At 41.4% G+C, this 13862-nt stretch overlaps 1 protein-coding gene across 2 annotated transcripts in view; it reads left to right on the top strand.

Moving 5' to 3' along the window:
• Positions 1-4072, top strand: part of man2a2 (mannosidase, alpha, class 2A, member 2) — a 40238-nt gene extending 36166 nt beyond the window's left edge. For both annotated transcript variants that reach the window (XM_048520629.2, XM_048520628.2), the window contains 3 exons: positions 454-648; positions 969-1079; positions 1639-4072. In XM_048520629.2, the coding sequence (XP_048376586.2) occupies positions 454-648; positions 969-1079; positions 1639-1788 (456 nt within the window). In that variant the 3' untranslated portion in view covers positions 1789-4072. The remainder of the gene's footprint in view (positions 1-453; positions 649-968; positions 1080-1638) is intronic.
• The last annotated feature ends 9790 nt before the right edge of the window (positions 4073-13862 follow it).

Genomic DNA, 13862 nt, shown 5'->3' with positions numbered 1-13862 from the left:
CTCTCTCGCGCGCTCTCCCTCTCTCGCGCGCTCTCCCTCTCTCTCTGGTTTGTTCTGTTTAAAACTTTGGAAATTCACAGATGAACACTCTTGGTACTGCTCCCTCATTAATAGGTAAAACTGAAACCAAATCTCTGATATCTTAGTGGCAGCAGCTTATAGAATTGATGGGGCATGATGATTTATATTTTTGAGTTGCATCCCCGGGTGCTTTGGTTGAGTTTAGCGGCCCCAAAGCTTAGGTCTAGACTCATTCTCAGATAATCAAGTGAATAAGATAACCCATGGAACCAGTTGTCTTGCAAAAGTCCCCCAGTGGTGGACTAAGAGGGGATTTGGTGAAGCAGTTCAGAAATGTTAAGTTGCTTAGATTCACTTTTATGTCAGTCTGTTGCCTAATTGGGTGACCTGAGATAACAGCAAACTGAGACTTTCTTATTTCTATTCCTACAGTTTCAGGACAGTCAGCCTGTGAGCTTTCCCTCTCTGCTAAGTCACATTACCTCAATGCACCTCAGCCATGAGGTTCTGGCGATGCCGATTACACCAAGGCCACAGAACGTTCCACCCATCAGAAGCTGGCATCCACTTGCGACTCCTATACCCTGTGACTTTCACATGCTGAATATGAGGACATTACAGTCTGAGGTGAGAGGTTATGGTGGTTTGGCATTATGCATTACTGCTGTCACTTAACTAATTTCTCTTCTGCCCAGTGTGCTCAGTGCTGTTGGCTCTGCAAATTGGAGATTTTGTCCTCCGAAAGTGCAATTGTGTTCAACAGCAGACCCTTGCTATCTGGATATGTGACTTTGTACCTGATTCCAGTTCAGTTCAGCTAGCGCTGTTACTTTCTGCAGCAGTGGAACTAAATTGACCTCATAATTTTGCAACAGATCTCCTCATGCTGCTGTACATTGAAATGTGAATCATTTGCTGAATGATCCTTTTTCTCATCTATATTGCAGGTGGTTTCTGCCCCTGGGTTAGAGGTGGCGCTAATCCTTCATAGGAAAGGATTTGATTGTGGGCTGGCAGCCAAGAATCTGGGCTTCAATTGCACTACCACCCAGGGCAAGGTATGAAACATGGCAGCACCTGACATTGAGCTTTTCACTCTGCTTTAGGTATTATGGGTTTTTATTACATGGGTTGGTTACGGTTCAGCTTTATTCATGGATGCCATTCAGGCCATTAAATTTGTCACAGCTCTCTGTAGTAATCCAGTGTGTCCCGTTCACTCTCCATTCTCCCTCTTCCCCTCAGCCTGATAATGATGCTGGAGTCGAGAAAAGGGAGGAAGAGAAGTAACTAGAGCACCCTGCTCCCAAAGTATGTCAGTTCTACTGTCTGAAAATGGGGATCCACAGGATTTCACTGAGAACATGATCTACTCTAGTGCATGTGTCTAGGCTTGACTTGAAGGGGGTGGGTAGGTGATGGTCCATGGCAGTGTGTAAGAGATGTTACTGTCAGGAACAATAGAGGGAGAATTTTTTTGAGGGGGTTTTGCAACTTATAAAACCTCACCAATACATTTTATTTGGCTTGTGTAACTTAGTATAATTTCTGACTCGGTGTTTGACTTGAAAGAAAAGTTGATTGCAACCTTACATGCCTCTTCTGTTTCTGTTCCAGCTATCATTGGAGGGTCTCTTTCAGGGTCTGGACATTCAGAGTGTGCAACCAATGTCTTTGTCCCTCCTGTACCCTACTGAGCCCTTCAACAGCAGCCTCGTATCCATGAGGCCGATGGAGATTTCCACATTCCGCATCCGGCTAGTTTGAATAATTGTCTGACAGCGCTTCCAAGTTTGGAGCTAGGAATTAAGATGCCAACCAGCTACAACGTGAACTGTTGGTGTTTCATTCCATAAACCCCTGGGTGGGGGGTGACCAGAGTAGTGGGGCTGATGTGGTTAGCGTTACGAAATGTGGAACTGAGGACAAATTTACTGGAATCTGAATTTGTGACTCATGGACTTAAGATTGCATGTGCGGTGAAAGCACAGCAGTAACACCTGTAACCAATGCACTTTCAAAAGAAAAAAGATGTAGGTACAATTTGTGCATACACCACTACAATGTATGTGAGTTTTACTTTTATAAGCAGCCCTGATTTCATTGTCAACTCAACCTTAATGATGAAATAAAACCCTTGGCATTTGAAAGGGGCAGGGGCTTTGCTTGTAATGTAAAAATCAAGCAATCCAGAACCAAGACGGGTGTGAATGTAACACTGGTGTGCAAAGGAATTGAAGCAGTCTGCACATTCATAATCGGTTAATGGTCAAGTCTGCCAACCAACCTGAGCAGGTGAAGAAAACCTGTATTCTGATCTGACTGGCATGCAACTAAATATCACAGCAAGGCTGGCAATGGATTTCTCGAAGAATCATAACACTTGAAAGCGAGACAGAGTAGTCTTTTATAAAGTACTTTTTCTGTTGCAGATAGATGTAACAGCAACTGAACCTAAACTCATTATTAGCCAGAGACTGTTGCTTTCTGATGTATTTTGTGTAAATATCTTGGAGCCAATGCAGTAGACAGTTAACGTTTAGTTGATCCTTTCCAGACTTGACTCCCAAGCTTTGACTGAACCTGCAATTGTTCTGGGACACTTGAACACATTGACTTCATTCATACATATTTCTTAGGGTATTTGTGCAATAAATTCTAGTTTTGCTGCGTGTTCTAAACTTATTGGTGGGAAGTGTCACTTTGAAATAGGGTTGTTACAATATTTACATTGGACAGTAATGATCTGCAGAAATGAGTGAAGATAAAAACAGAAAATGTTGTAAATGTACCACGGACCTGATTGAGGGACCGCAAGTCAGTGTTCCGGAATGGCTATGCCACCGCTATCAAAGTTCTTCACCTGAAACGCTCCTTCAGAATGTTGAAGGAGCCACTGTGTGTGTGCTGTCAGCTTTTCTATGTCCTGTTGTCAGCATTCAGACGTTCTTCTTTTAGTGCAATGTGATCAAATTCATCTAATGTGCAGTAACCTTGAAATCAACAGAATTAATTGCCTCATGGCATTTCTGAGAATCTGCCTTTTGAAACAAAAGGGATTTGAATGCTTTGGAAGTGATCGGTTGATTATCTTGAAAAGAACATTGACAGCAAGAGTGGAACATTTGGATAAGTGGCTGTTGGAAATTCCCAGTATAAAATGAGAAAAATCCAATGTTAACATTTTGGAAAAATCATGAAAATGGTTAGGCCTGAAATTAAAGTTACTATATTGAACAAATTTTTTTAACATTGTAAAGTTATCATGTTCTGAGTAAAATGTCAGTGTCAAATGCACGTGTTTTATTGAAATTAATTTAATCCAGCAATGTGAAACAGCTTTTTCCATGCACTGATCATAACAGTTAATTAAGTTTAGCATGAGGTGTGAGCAATTGTGACGTACATACTTGAGCTGTGGGGGTATACCAGTGAGACAGCCAGAGACTCAGCCCTTCCAGGTGGACGTGATGTTTGGAGAAAATATTGAGGTATATAGCACTTGTAGTACATGAGGAAAGGGGCAGCCGGGCTGTCACAAGTGCAGTGTGCAAGTATGAATTAAGATTGTGCTACAGAGCTCTTGTGACACTGGTAGTACCCCCTACCTCTGGACCAGATAGTTAGTTCAGTTCCCATCTGCTCCAGAGCTGCATCTTGCCATTTCTGAACAAGTTGATTTGGAAAATATCTGCAATAATGCTACTGTGACACTATGCATTCAATGTATAAAACACTTGCAGATTGCTTTTGTCACTTGTTCTTATTGTGACATCCTTAGTTATGGGGGTTATTTTACAGAAAACCAGAACTTTGTTTAATAGTACATGCTCCTGACATGCATCAGGTTCACCTTTTGTTCATACGTGAAAAATTCTGTGATCCTGATGGGATTAGACTTGGCATGTCTTCAGTCTGAGCCCTACAACATTGACATTGAAGAATTGTCCATTTGTCAGATATCAGAATTTCTGTTAAGAGGGGGAGAAAAATCCAACTGCTGTAAGTTCTAAATTCAAAAAGTCATCAAATAAAACATTACAGAAACTGAGCTCTCTTGTAAATTGTAAGCGTCTATTCTGTGTGTGCGTGTTTGGAGGCCCTTAGAGCAGCCACTTTGAAGGGGAAAAAACACAAATTACTGCAGGTGCTGGAACTCTAATAAAATCCTGGGACTGTTCACCATGTGCAGAGAGAGAGACAGTTAACGTTGCCATTGCTGATGAAAGGTTACCAATCATTTTCTCCATAGATGTTGCCTGACCTGTTGAGTATTTGTAGCATGTTGTCATTGGAGTAATTTGTTGCACAGTTGTTTATGTACCAATTGTATTTTCTCCCCTTTTTGTTGCACAGGTCACAAAAGGGACTGAGCTGAATCCCAGTCTATTCTCCATCAGCGGACTGCAAATCCAACCCAATTATCGTTTCCCCTCATTCCCCATGTAGGGAACGTGGAGGACATCAGCTAGCAGTGCTCTTGTGCTCAGTACCCAACAACCTATTGCAATCTATTTATTTGCCTGTTGGGCAAAAACGTGGTTCAGTTTAATTGCAACACCACCTCTGCAAGCATTGGTGAATGAACACACTGGGACGCAGTAACATTGCCGTAGTGGTGATGTTGCTGTTCTAATAATCCAGGAGCCCTGGGGAGAGGAGTTCATCAAACCTCACACAAGTGCCTATGAGCTGCTTCATGAATTTGTTAAAAAATCTGGAGCTGAAATTGATCATCATAAAAACCTGTCCTGTTCAATTTGCCCAGTCTGCTGTACATGTGATCAGTGATGTGGTTGTCTCTTAATTGCCCTCTGAAATGGCCTAGCAAACCACTCAGTACAAGGGACACTTAGGGATGGGCAACGAATGCTGTCCTCACGAGTAAAACTCTCATTCCACAAAAGAATGAAAAATTGAAGCAAGCGTAAGTCTGGTTTGTTAATATTGCATTTATTGGTGAATCTTCAGTAGACATACCCTAATTCTTCCTGCAGACTGCTTTATGCTTTTTGTAATTGTCACCTAGAAAATGAATATCCATTTTTAATATGTTTGCAGTAAGCAAACCAAGAGCCAGTGTAGTGCCAGATTAATATTTATGGTTCCTGCCTGAAATATTTCTCAGCGTTGAGCTGATTGCCAGCCTCTTGTTCTTAATAATCTCTTAGTTGATTGATTGGGCAATATGAACAGTAGTTAAATCAACTTAATGCCTGAACACCGGTCCCCACACAAACGTAAAAAAACAAAATGTTAGGATTGCATTGATTTGTACCATACCTGACAGCTCTATGTCAGCATTGATGTATTGGCTAAAATTTTCATCCATCTCTCTCAGACTTACTGCCATGTTCACTGCATATCAATGAGCAAAGAACCCAGTGTGGTGATATCCTTGATTAGAGGTCCTGATAGAGCTTTTAACTCATTAAATACCAGCATTTATATTGAGAGGGTACTGCTTATTCCATGCAGTACTTGAGTGCTATGGACCTGTATCCATAAACAGTTACACTGTATAGCTGGTGCTGGTTTATAGCAGTACAGCATATGCCAATTGGAATGGTGTTTGGCTTTTTTGTAAATTTTGTTTGGGAAGACTCTCAAAGGAATCTATTCTCCCCAATCACCAGCTCCTGTCTATTGATGCCTGACCTATGAATATTTCCTCCTCCACTTCATTTTATTACTCCTGAATGGCTTTGCATCTCCCCCTTCCTGCACTCAAGTGTTTCCTGTACCATTGGGATATTTTTTCTGATAGTCTAGCTGTATCTTCAACCGACTGTTTTTGGTCTCTGTTTATACTATTATTAGTTGAGAGACTTATCCAACCCTTTTTAAAAATGAAAAAACTTACTTTGCTTCAGATTTCAACACTAGCACTGCCAAACACCCATCCACAGACAAGATGCACACACACATAACAACACTGGGGGAAGAATTCATTGTGTCACCATACCTTTTTTTTCAGAATGTGGAAATTCAGGAAAACAAGTTGATAAGCTGCTCCTCTGAGAATTTTGTTTTGGATTCATTCAGAGGTTAGTGTATCTCTATCAAAGCTGGCCATCTCGACTTCCCCTTGACAAGACTGAGATGAGCCTCTCTACTTGAATTCTGACTGTGCAATGCAAGCATGCTGTCAGTGCTCCAGGATTTTGACCCAATGATAATGAAGGAGTGGTAGTGTATGGAAGTTTGTTGTATGCCTATTTCATTGCAATTTTCTCCCCACTGTACACCACTACTGACCTAGGAAATTCCCCTTCCTGGCATCCACTAAATTACCTGATATGAGGGACCTCTAAGGTTGACTGACTCGATTGTTGGGAGAGAACAAATCAGTTAGGTTTCTTGGTCAAGTTCCTATGCAGGAATGCTGGTGTTTGCTGAGGACAATAAGGAGAAATTTTCAAGTGCTCAAAGGAGTGGCAATGAGATGTTTGAGGTTTATGTTCTTGACAAGTGATTTAGAGGCAGCATGAATTATTTTTAACACAGTGCATTTGCACAGAATGGAGGCTTCAATAGGTTTGGAGAATATCATTTTTGCACCAAGTTTTTACAATCTGGATGGCATTGCCTGAAATGGAAGTGGAAGCAGGTTCAACAATAACTGTTTCCCGGTCTGGTGCTCTGAAAAAGAGAACATTTCCTAAGAATAATGGATCAACCATTTAAAACTGAGTTGAAAAATCTGTTCACTGGACTATGAATGTTTTGAACCATTTAGGCCAGAGGGCAGTGGGTGTTCAGTCACTGGGTATTTTCAAAACCAAATTGAAGTTTTGGGCACTTAGGAAATTATTGGGTAATGAAGTGTGACAGGAAAATGCTGATCAGCCGTGACCATTGGTTGGTGGAGCAGGTTTGAGGAGTCATGTGGCCTACTGTCCCTTTTTCTGATGTATTCACTTTCAAAGGGGAGTTGGATAAGGACTTGAAGGGAAGCAAAGTCACAAATGAAAAGTATGCTGGTGTGGCAAATAGTTGCTACAGAAACAATGGGCTGAGTGGCCTACAGTAGTTTATAATTCTGTTCCTATGGCTTTGCTGTACTGCTGCTATGGTGGAATATCTTGATTCTCACTATCTTGCACCATCCATCAATAGTGGCTATTTGGGTAGGCATCTGGAAAATCTGACCAGTGAGAACAGCAATGACAAAAGAGGGAGATACTTGTGTGAGGTGTGGAGAAAAAAATCTGCAATGATCAAGGTCTTCTAGAAAAAGAAATCACTTCCAAAATCAAATCTTGAATGATTGAATTGATTTATTGACACGTGTACCTATGTACAGGCAGATTAAAGGGTGCTTGGACAGAGTGAGACACACAGGTTGCACTGCACAGGAGATGCGTGAAGCAAAATCAGCATTAACAGGATCACATTATTTGAAGTTAGAGACTCCATTCATTGGTCTAATAATGGCAGGGAAGAAACTGATGTAGAACCTATTGGTGCATCTGTTCAAGCTTCTCTATCTACTGCCTGACAGAAGAGGTTCTAGGAGAGCATAATCAGGGTGGGAGGGGTTTTTGACGATGTTGGCAGTCTTTCCGTGGCAGTGAGACGAGTAAATGAGGTCTGGATGGGAGGTTGGTTTTTGTGATGGTCTGGGCTATCCACACAACTTTCAATAGCTTCTAATGGTCCTGGGCAGACAAGGTGCAGGACTGGGCCATTTTGCACTTGGATAGTATGCTTTCTATGGTGCATCTTTCCTTGGAACATTAGCTTGGAGCAGCTGAGTACTGGTACAGAGGAGACCGGAGGCTTGGAGTGCAGCAGGGACGGCTGTAGGACTGGGATCAGGCGTGGGCAGTAAGACCACGTGTAGAGACCCTGCATTGAGCTGCGACAATGTAACGTTTATTTGACATTTTTTACCCGACTGCAATGTCAATCCCTTAACAATGTCTTTCCTTGCCCCCATTTCTGAAGAAGGGTCTCAACCTGAAATGTCAAACTTTCATGCTCCTCTGCTGCTTGGCCTGCTGTGTTCATCCAGCTTCACACTGTGTTATCTCTTGTTTCTAACTTATTTTTTAAAGTGTGGGTAATGCAACTACTTCTTATTCCTCTCTTGTGTCCATAAGAAGCAGACATTCTAGAAATTTTTCACTGTACTTCTACAATAGAGTAAACATGACAATAAAAGATATTCTATTCTTTTCTATTCTGTTGTAGCTTTGTAACTTTGCTTCCATTCAAGCCCCTATCCAATTCCATTTTGAAAGTGAGTATATAAGAAATAGGAACAGTAACGCATATGACTCTCCAAATCACAGCAGATGATCCAACATACCTTTGCTTGAAATTGCTAACAATGTAAATTAGCTAGTCATCTGTGGTATTTTGTTGGAACCTGTAGTTGAAAGAAAGTTAAATACATAACAACTCATTTCTCTGTTTTAAATCAGCAGCTATACTGTGAGCCATTCTAACTTACAAATTGGGCAGAGTAGTTGTAGCAGGCCATCGTGGATCATTGCAATGGATTAAGTGGACATTTAATGATGAGCTAGAATTCTCTAAGAAAAATAAAAGCTGTGGGATCGAAAGAGCACTTCTGAGTGTTACATGGAATCTACATACCTAAGTGGGCTATTCAGGCCAAATGATTTGTGCTAATATATTAATACTCAACAAAAGACTTTATCCACACGTTATTATCTCTCTCAACAGTCCCTTATCTCTCTATTCCTTTCTGTTACTTATTTCTCTCAACAGTAACAGCTTCAACCGCTCAGTGACTGAAAGTTACATAATCTCATCACTTTCTATGTAAAGAAATCCCTCCTAAATTCTTTGACCCATTAGTGACACTTCCCTTTTTGCGATACTCAGTCACAAGTAAAATATCTGTATTCTTGCTTTATTGAACCCTTCCGCAACTTTAAAGACCTCAGGTGTCAGGTTTTATTTTCAATGCTTTGTCACATTGTTAATAATCTAACATGTTTTATCATCTCAGGGTCAGCTTGGATAGCATTCTTGATTCATGTTTCACACAAGGACTTGAATATCACAATCTATTCTGATACTCCACATCAGCACTGAGGAAGTGTTGCTATGTTACAAAAACAGAAGTTGCTGGAAAAGCTCAGCAGGTCGGGCAGCATCTGTGAAGAAAAACTTGGTGTTAATGTTTTGGGTCCAGTGACCCCTCCTCTGTTCTGAGGAAGGGTCACTGGACTCAAAATGTTAACTCTGATTTTTTTTTCTTCACAGATGCTGCCAGACCTGCTGAGCTTTTCCAGCAACTTCTGTTTTTTGTTCCTGATTTACAGCATCCGCAGTTCTTTTGGTGTTGCTATGTTGTCTGTCTTTCAGATGACACATTAAACAGTGGTTCTTTCTGTCCCCTCAATGAATGCCTGAGGTCCCATCATACTATTTTGAAAAGTAAAGGAGTAATCCAGGGTCCAGACCATTATTCCTCACAACGTAGACTGTCTAGTCATTATCTTTGTCATTTGTGGGAATCTAATGCATCAGCTTTGAAGACACATAATAGGCTGGGGTTGTTTTCGTTGGAGCAGAGAAGGCTGAGGAGGGAGCCTGATTGAGATGTGCAAATTGCCGTGTTTCCTCCATCACAATAATTACTCTACCCTAAAAGTGCACCATTGGTTGTGGAGTGCTTTTAGATGAATGGTGTTGGTGGAAAGCATGATATAAATACTGATTTTTTTTCTTAATGAATTTCTTTCTGAAGTGTAATTATTTTTGTAAAACAAACTGCATCCATTCTTCACAGGTGATAATTCATTGAAAGCAGAGTGACGAATGACCAGTCAACCTTTTGTTGATTGCTTATTGTGGGAGGGCCATCACTCTTTACATTTTCTCTCAGCAAGTAGGCAATTTGTGGAATTCTTTATAGAACAGGACTGTTGAAGGCTGGGTCATTAAATATATCCGAGGCTGAAATAAACAACTTTTTAATCAGGTAGGGGAATCTCGGGTTTGACAAAAGGGCAGTAAAGTGGAGGTGAACTAAATGGCACAGCAGATTTATGGGCTAAATGGCCTATTTCTGCTATGTCTTATGTCTTGAAAAAGAGGTTAATATTGCCATGAATATTTTAAAATATTAGCAACCCGTTAAAATGGCCGACTGAGCAATTACGTAGAACAGTGTTTTTGTCATTGTATACAGTCCCTCAGGACTGTTGATGACTTTCTCACATGCAGGAGTTGTAGGTCCTGAGGTGAGGGAACAGTCAGCTGTGCAGCCTCTGTCTACCCTGCCTCGGGAGGGGTAGGTGTTCAATGAGAGAGGCAGGTGGGTGGATCGAACCATGGGGTTTCAACACTCTCCAGTTTGTGTTTGATTGCCACACAATAATGAGGATGTTATTGCACTGGAAGGCTGGGTGAAGATTCACCAGGATGTTGCTTACACTGAAGAGTGTCAGCTTTGAAGACACACAATAGGCTGGGGTTGTTTTCGTTAGAACAGAGAAGGCTGAGGAGGGAGCCCGATTGAGATGTGCAAAATTACGGGGGGCATGGATAGGGGAGATAGCAATAATCTTTTCCCCATAGTAAAGGGATCAATAACAAAGGAGCATAAATTTAAGGAAAAGACAGGGGATTTAGAAGGAACTTCAGGAAGAAGTTTTTTTTTAACCCAGAGGGTGGTGGGTATCGGGAATTCTGCCTGAAAGGGTGGTAGAGGGAGGAATCATCACCACAATTAAGTTGTATTTGGATGATCACTCTATAGCATTCAAGTACTATGGCATACAAGGCTACAGTCTAAGTTATGGGACTAGAGTAGATACACATTTGATGACGCATGGACATGATGGGCTGAAGGGTCTCTTTCCCTGCATAAAACTCTCTGAATCCTAATCTAGACATGGTAAGAACTGCCAATGCTGGAATCAGAGATAACACAGTGTGGAGCCGGAGGAACGCAACAGGCCAGTCAGCATCAGAGGAGCAGGAAAGTTGGCTTTCAGGTCAGGACCCTTCTTCAAAAATATATTCCTCCAGCTCCACACTGTGTTATCTATAACCTAACCTTGGCCTGCTGGAGATGCTCAAACTGGTTGAGTCCTTTGCAGAAGCTGCCTCTCCAGTTCGGGCTGTCTGGGTTAGAGATTGTCACAAGACAGGGGGGGACATTGCATTTCTCGGTCAACTTTCAGGATGTCCTTGAAGTATTTCTTACACCCTGCTGGTAACTGCTTGCCAGGACAAGGCTGAGTAGAGAGCTTCTTTTGAGAGTCTTATGTCAGGCATGTGGATGATGTGGCCAGACAAATGCAGCTGTTTGACCTTGACCCTGGAGATATTGACAGGACCCTCATATAGGACTGCCTGTCCTCCCCATGGATTTGCAGGATTTTGTGTCATATTTCCCACCAAAATATTAATGTGGGCATTACCAAAGTTCTGCGGGTTGAGTTTTCTTTGTTCATCCACCAGATGGGGACATTGTTGGCTAGGCCAGCATTTATTGCCCATCCCAGAAGGCATTGCTTGGAGTCTGCTGTCACATGTAAAGATGGCAGATTCCTTCCCTAAAAGACATTAGCAAATCGGATGGGTTTTTCCAACAATGGACAATGGTTTCATGGTCATCATTAATTCTAGATTGCTATTGAACTAAAATTCCAACATCTGTACTTGACAGAATTCAAACCCAGGTCCCCAGAACATTACCTAGGTCTCTGGATTAACACTCCAGTTACTAATACCAGGTGGCCAATCACCTCCCTGTACCGAGGTCCACGCAGTTGTTTTCCACAACTTGGTCACATCCATCTAAAGCTCCATCGTTAACTCGTTCCCCACCTGTTGTGTCCTTCCCTCTTTGTGCTCACCATGTCATGAATGATCGATGATGCTCATGGCCAGGGATGGGTTCTGCACCTCCTACTTGCTGGTTTACATGTTGATGAAAAGAAGTCCGGGAGTGAATTACATGATGGACTAATGGTTGAAAGCAGATGTGTACTTTCAATTCAAGGCTAATCTCAATTTAATTTTAAAAGTGCATGAAAATTATTATTAATAAGAGTTTACAAGATGTTGTAATCACTTAATGTGTCTTCACTACTTGTACAGAATACAAACTATAGTCAAGTTATAATTAAACTCAAAACATTCAAATTTCTGATTAACTTCTGCTCAATTTAAAACAAAGACATAATTTTAAATAATAACTGCACTCCCTGAAATGTTTCATGTGTTTCAGTTATATGTTTTCTGGTGTGTGTTCTTTAGGTAAAATACAGAATGTGGTTTAATACTAAGTGACCATAAGACATAGGAACGGAAGTAGACCATTCAACTCATCATATCTGCTCCACTTTTCAAGGAGCTCATGACTGGTCTGATAATCCTCAATTCCACCTTCCAGTCTTTTCCCCATGATCCTTAATTCCCTTCCTGATTAAAAATCTGTCTATCTCAGCCTTGAATAGACCTAATGATCCAGCCTCTACAGCCCTCAGTGGTAAAGAATTCCACAGATTCACTTTCTCATGGGAAAAGAAAATTCATCAATATCTCTATTTTAATTGTGCAACTGCTTAATCTGAGATTATGCCTTGTAGTAGTAGAGACCCCCAGCAGGGGAATCAACATTTTTGCATCTGTTCCGTCAAGACCCCCAAGTCAGAAGTCACATGATGCCAGGCTACAGTCAACAGGTTTATCTAAAATCACTAGCTTTTGGAGCACTGCTCCTTTGTCAGGTGAGGAAGAAGTGAAGATCCAAAGGGATCATCTGGGATAGAAGGAGAGGGAGTGACTGATGCCTGTGAAATTGATGGAGAGACATGGAACAAGTAATGGTGGTTTGACTTTTTTAAAGATGAATTCTCACTTTGTAGATAAAGACAGTTGGATAAAAAATGTGAAGTTTAGTCGGAGGATGTTTCAATTCTTCCATTGCGTGACGTTTATCTCGTTGATGTTTGCAGTGTAGCCATTACTGACACACAAGTGAGTTTGAGCCATAATCTAGAAAACATGATTTCACATATTGAAACAAATTAATTTCATGATCACAATCAACTCATAAGTGACAGAAGAGAAATAGCAAAGAAAGAGGCAAATGAAAAAGATTGCGCCAAATTCCTGGGCCTAGGAATGAGGTGAGGCATTTTGAAGGGTATAGGCTGTGAAGCTCCTGTAGTCGAAAACCATCTACCAGTGTGAAGGGGCTCTCTGGAGACACAGGGTTGGAATTAACGTGTTCCCTGGCCAATGTTTCTGTCTCTGGCTCATGCAAACTTGAAGAGCAGCAGCTCATTATCCACTTGATGATCCTTCAGCCTTCAGGGCTTAATATCGATTTCAATAATTTGAGATTTTAAAAAAACCAAAAGAACTGTGAATGCTGTGAATCAGAACAAAAACAAAAATTGCTTTCTTAAAAAAAAGCTCAGCAGGTCTGGTAGCATCCGTGGATAACTCTGATTTCTCTCCATAGATGCAGCGGACCTGCTGAGCTTTTCCAGCAATTTCTATTTTTGTATCAATAATTGCAGATGCTGATGTTTACTCACTCCCACGCCCTTGGCCCTGTCATCACATGGGCTGCTTTCATCACCAACTAACCCATTTTCACCCACTAAAGGTCCATTGGCAACTTTTCTACCTCTTAGCTCACCATTATCCATCTCTTGGTCTGACCAATGCTAGTTTTTCTGGGCTCCATCATCACCTATCACTTACTCCTTTCTCTACCGTCCCCCCCACTCTCCGTGTGCAGCATTCCTACCAACCTTCACCGAGCTTCAATCAAGAAGGGTCACTGGACCCGAACTCTGTTTTTCTCTCTCCCCAGATGCTGCCGGACCTGCTGAGTT

This window comes from Stegostoma tigrinum, chromosome 36 (assembly GCF_030684315.1).
Source record: "Stegostoma tigrinum isolate sSteTig4 chromosome 36, sSteTig4.hap1, whole genome shotgun sequence".
NCBI lineage: Eukaryota > Metazoa > Chordata > Chondrichthyes > Orectolobiformes > Stegostomatidae > Stegostoma > Stegostoma tigrinum.
This window is presented reverse-complemented; position numbering and strand designations above follow the sequence as displayed.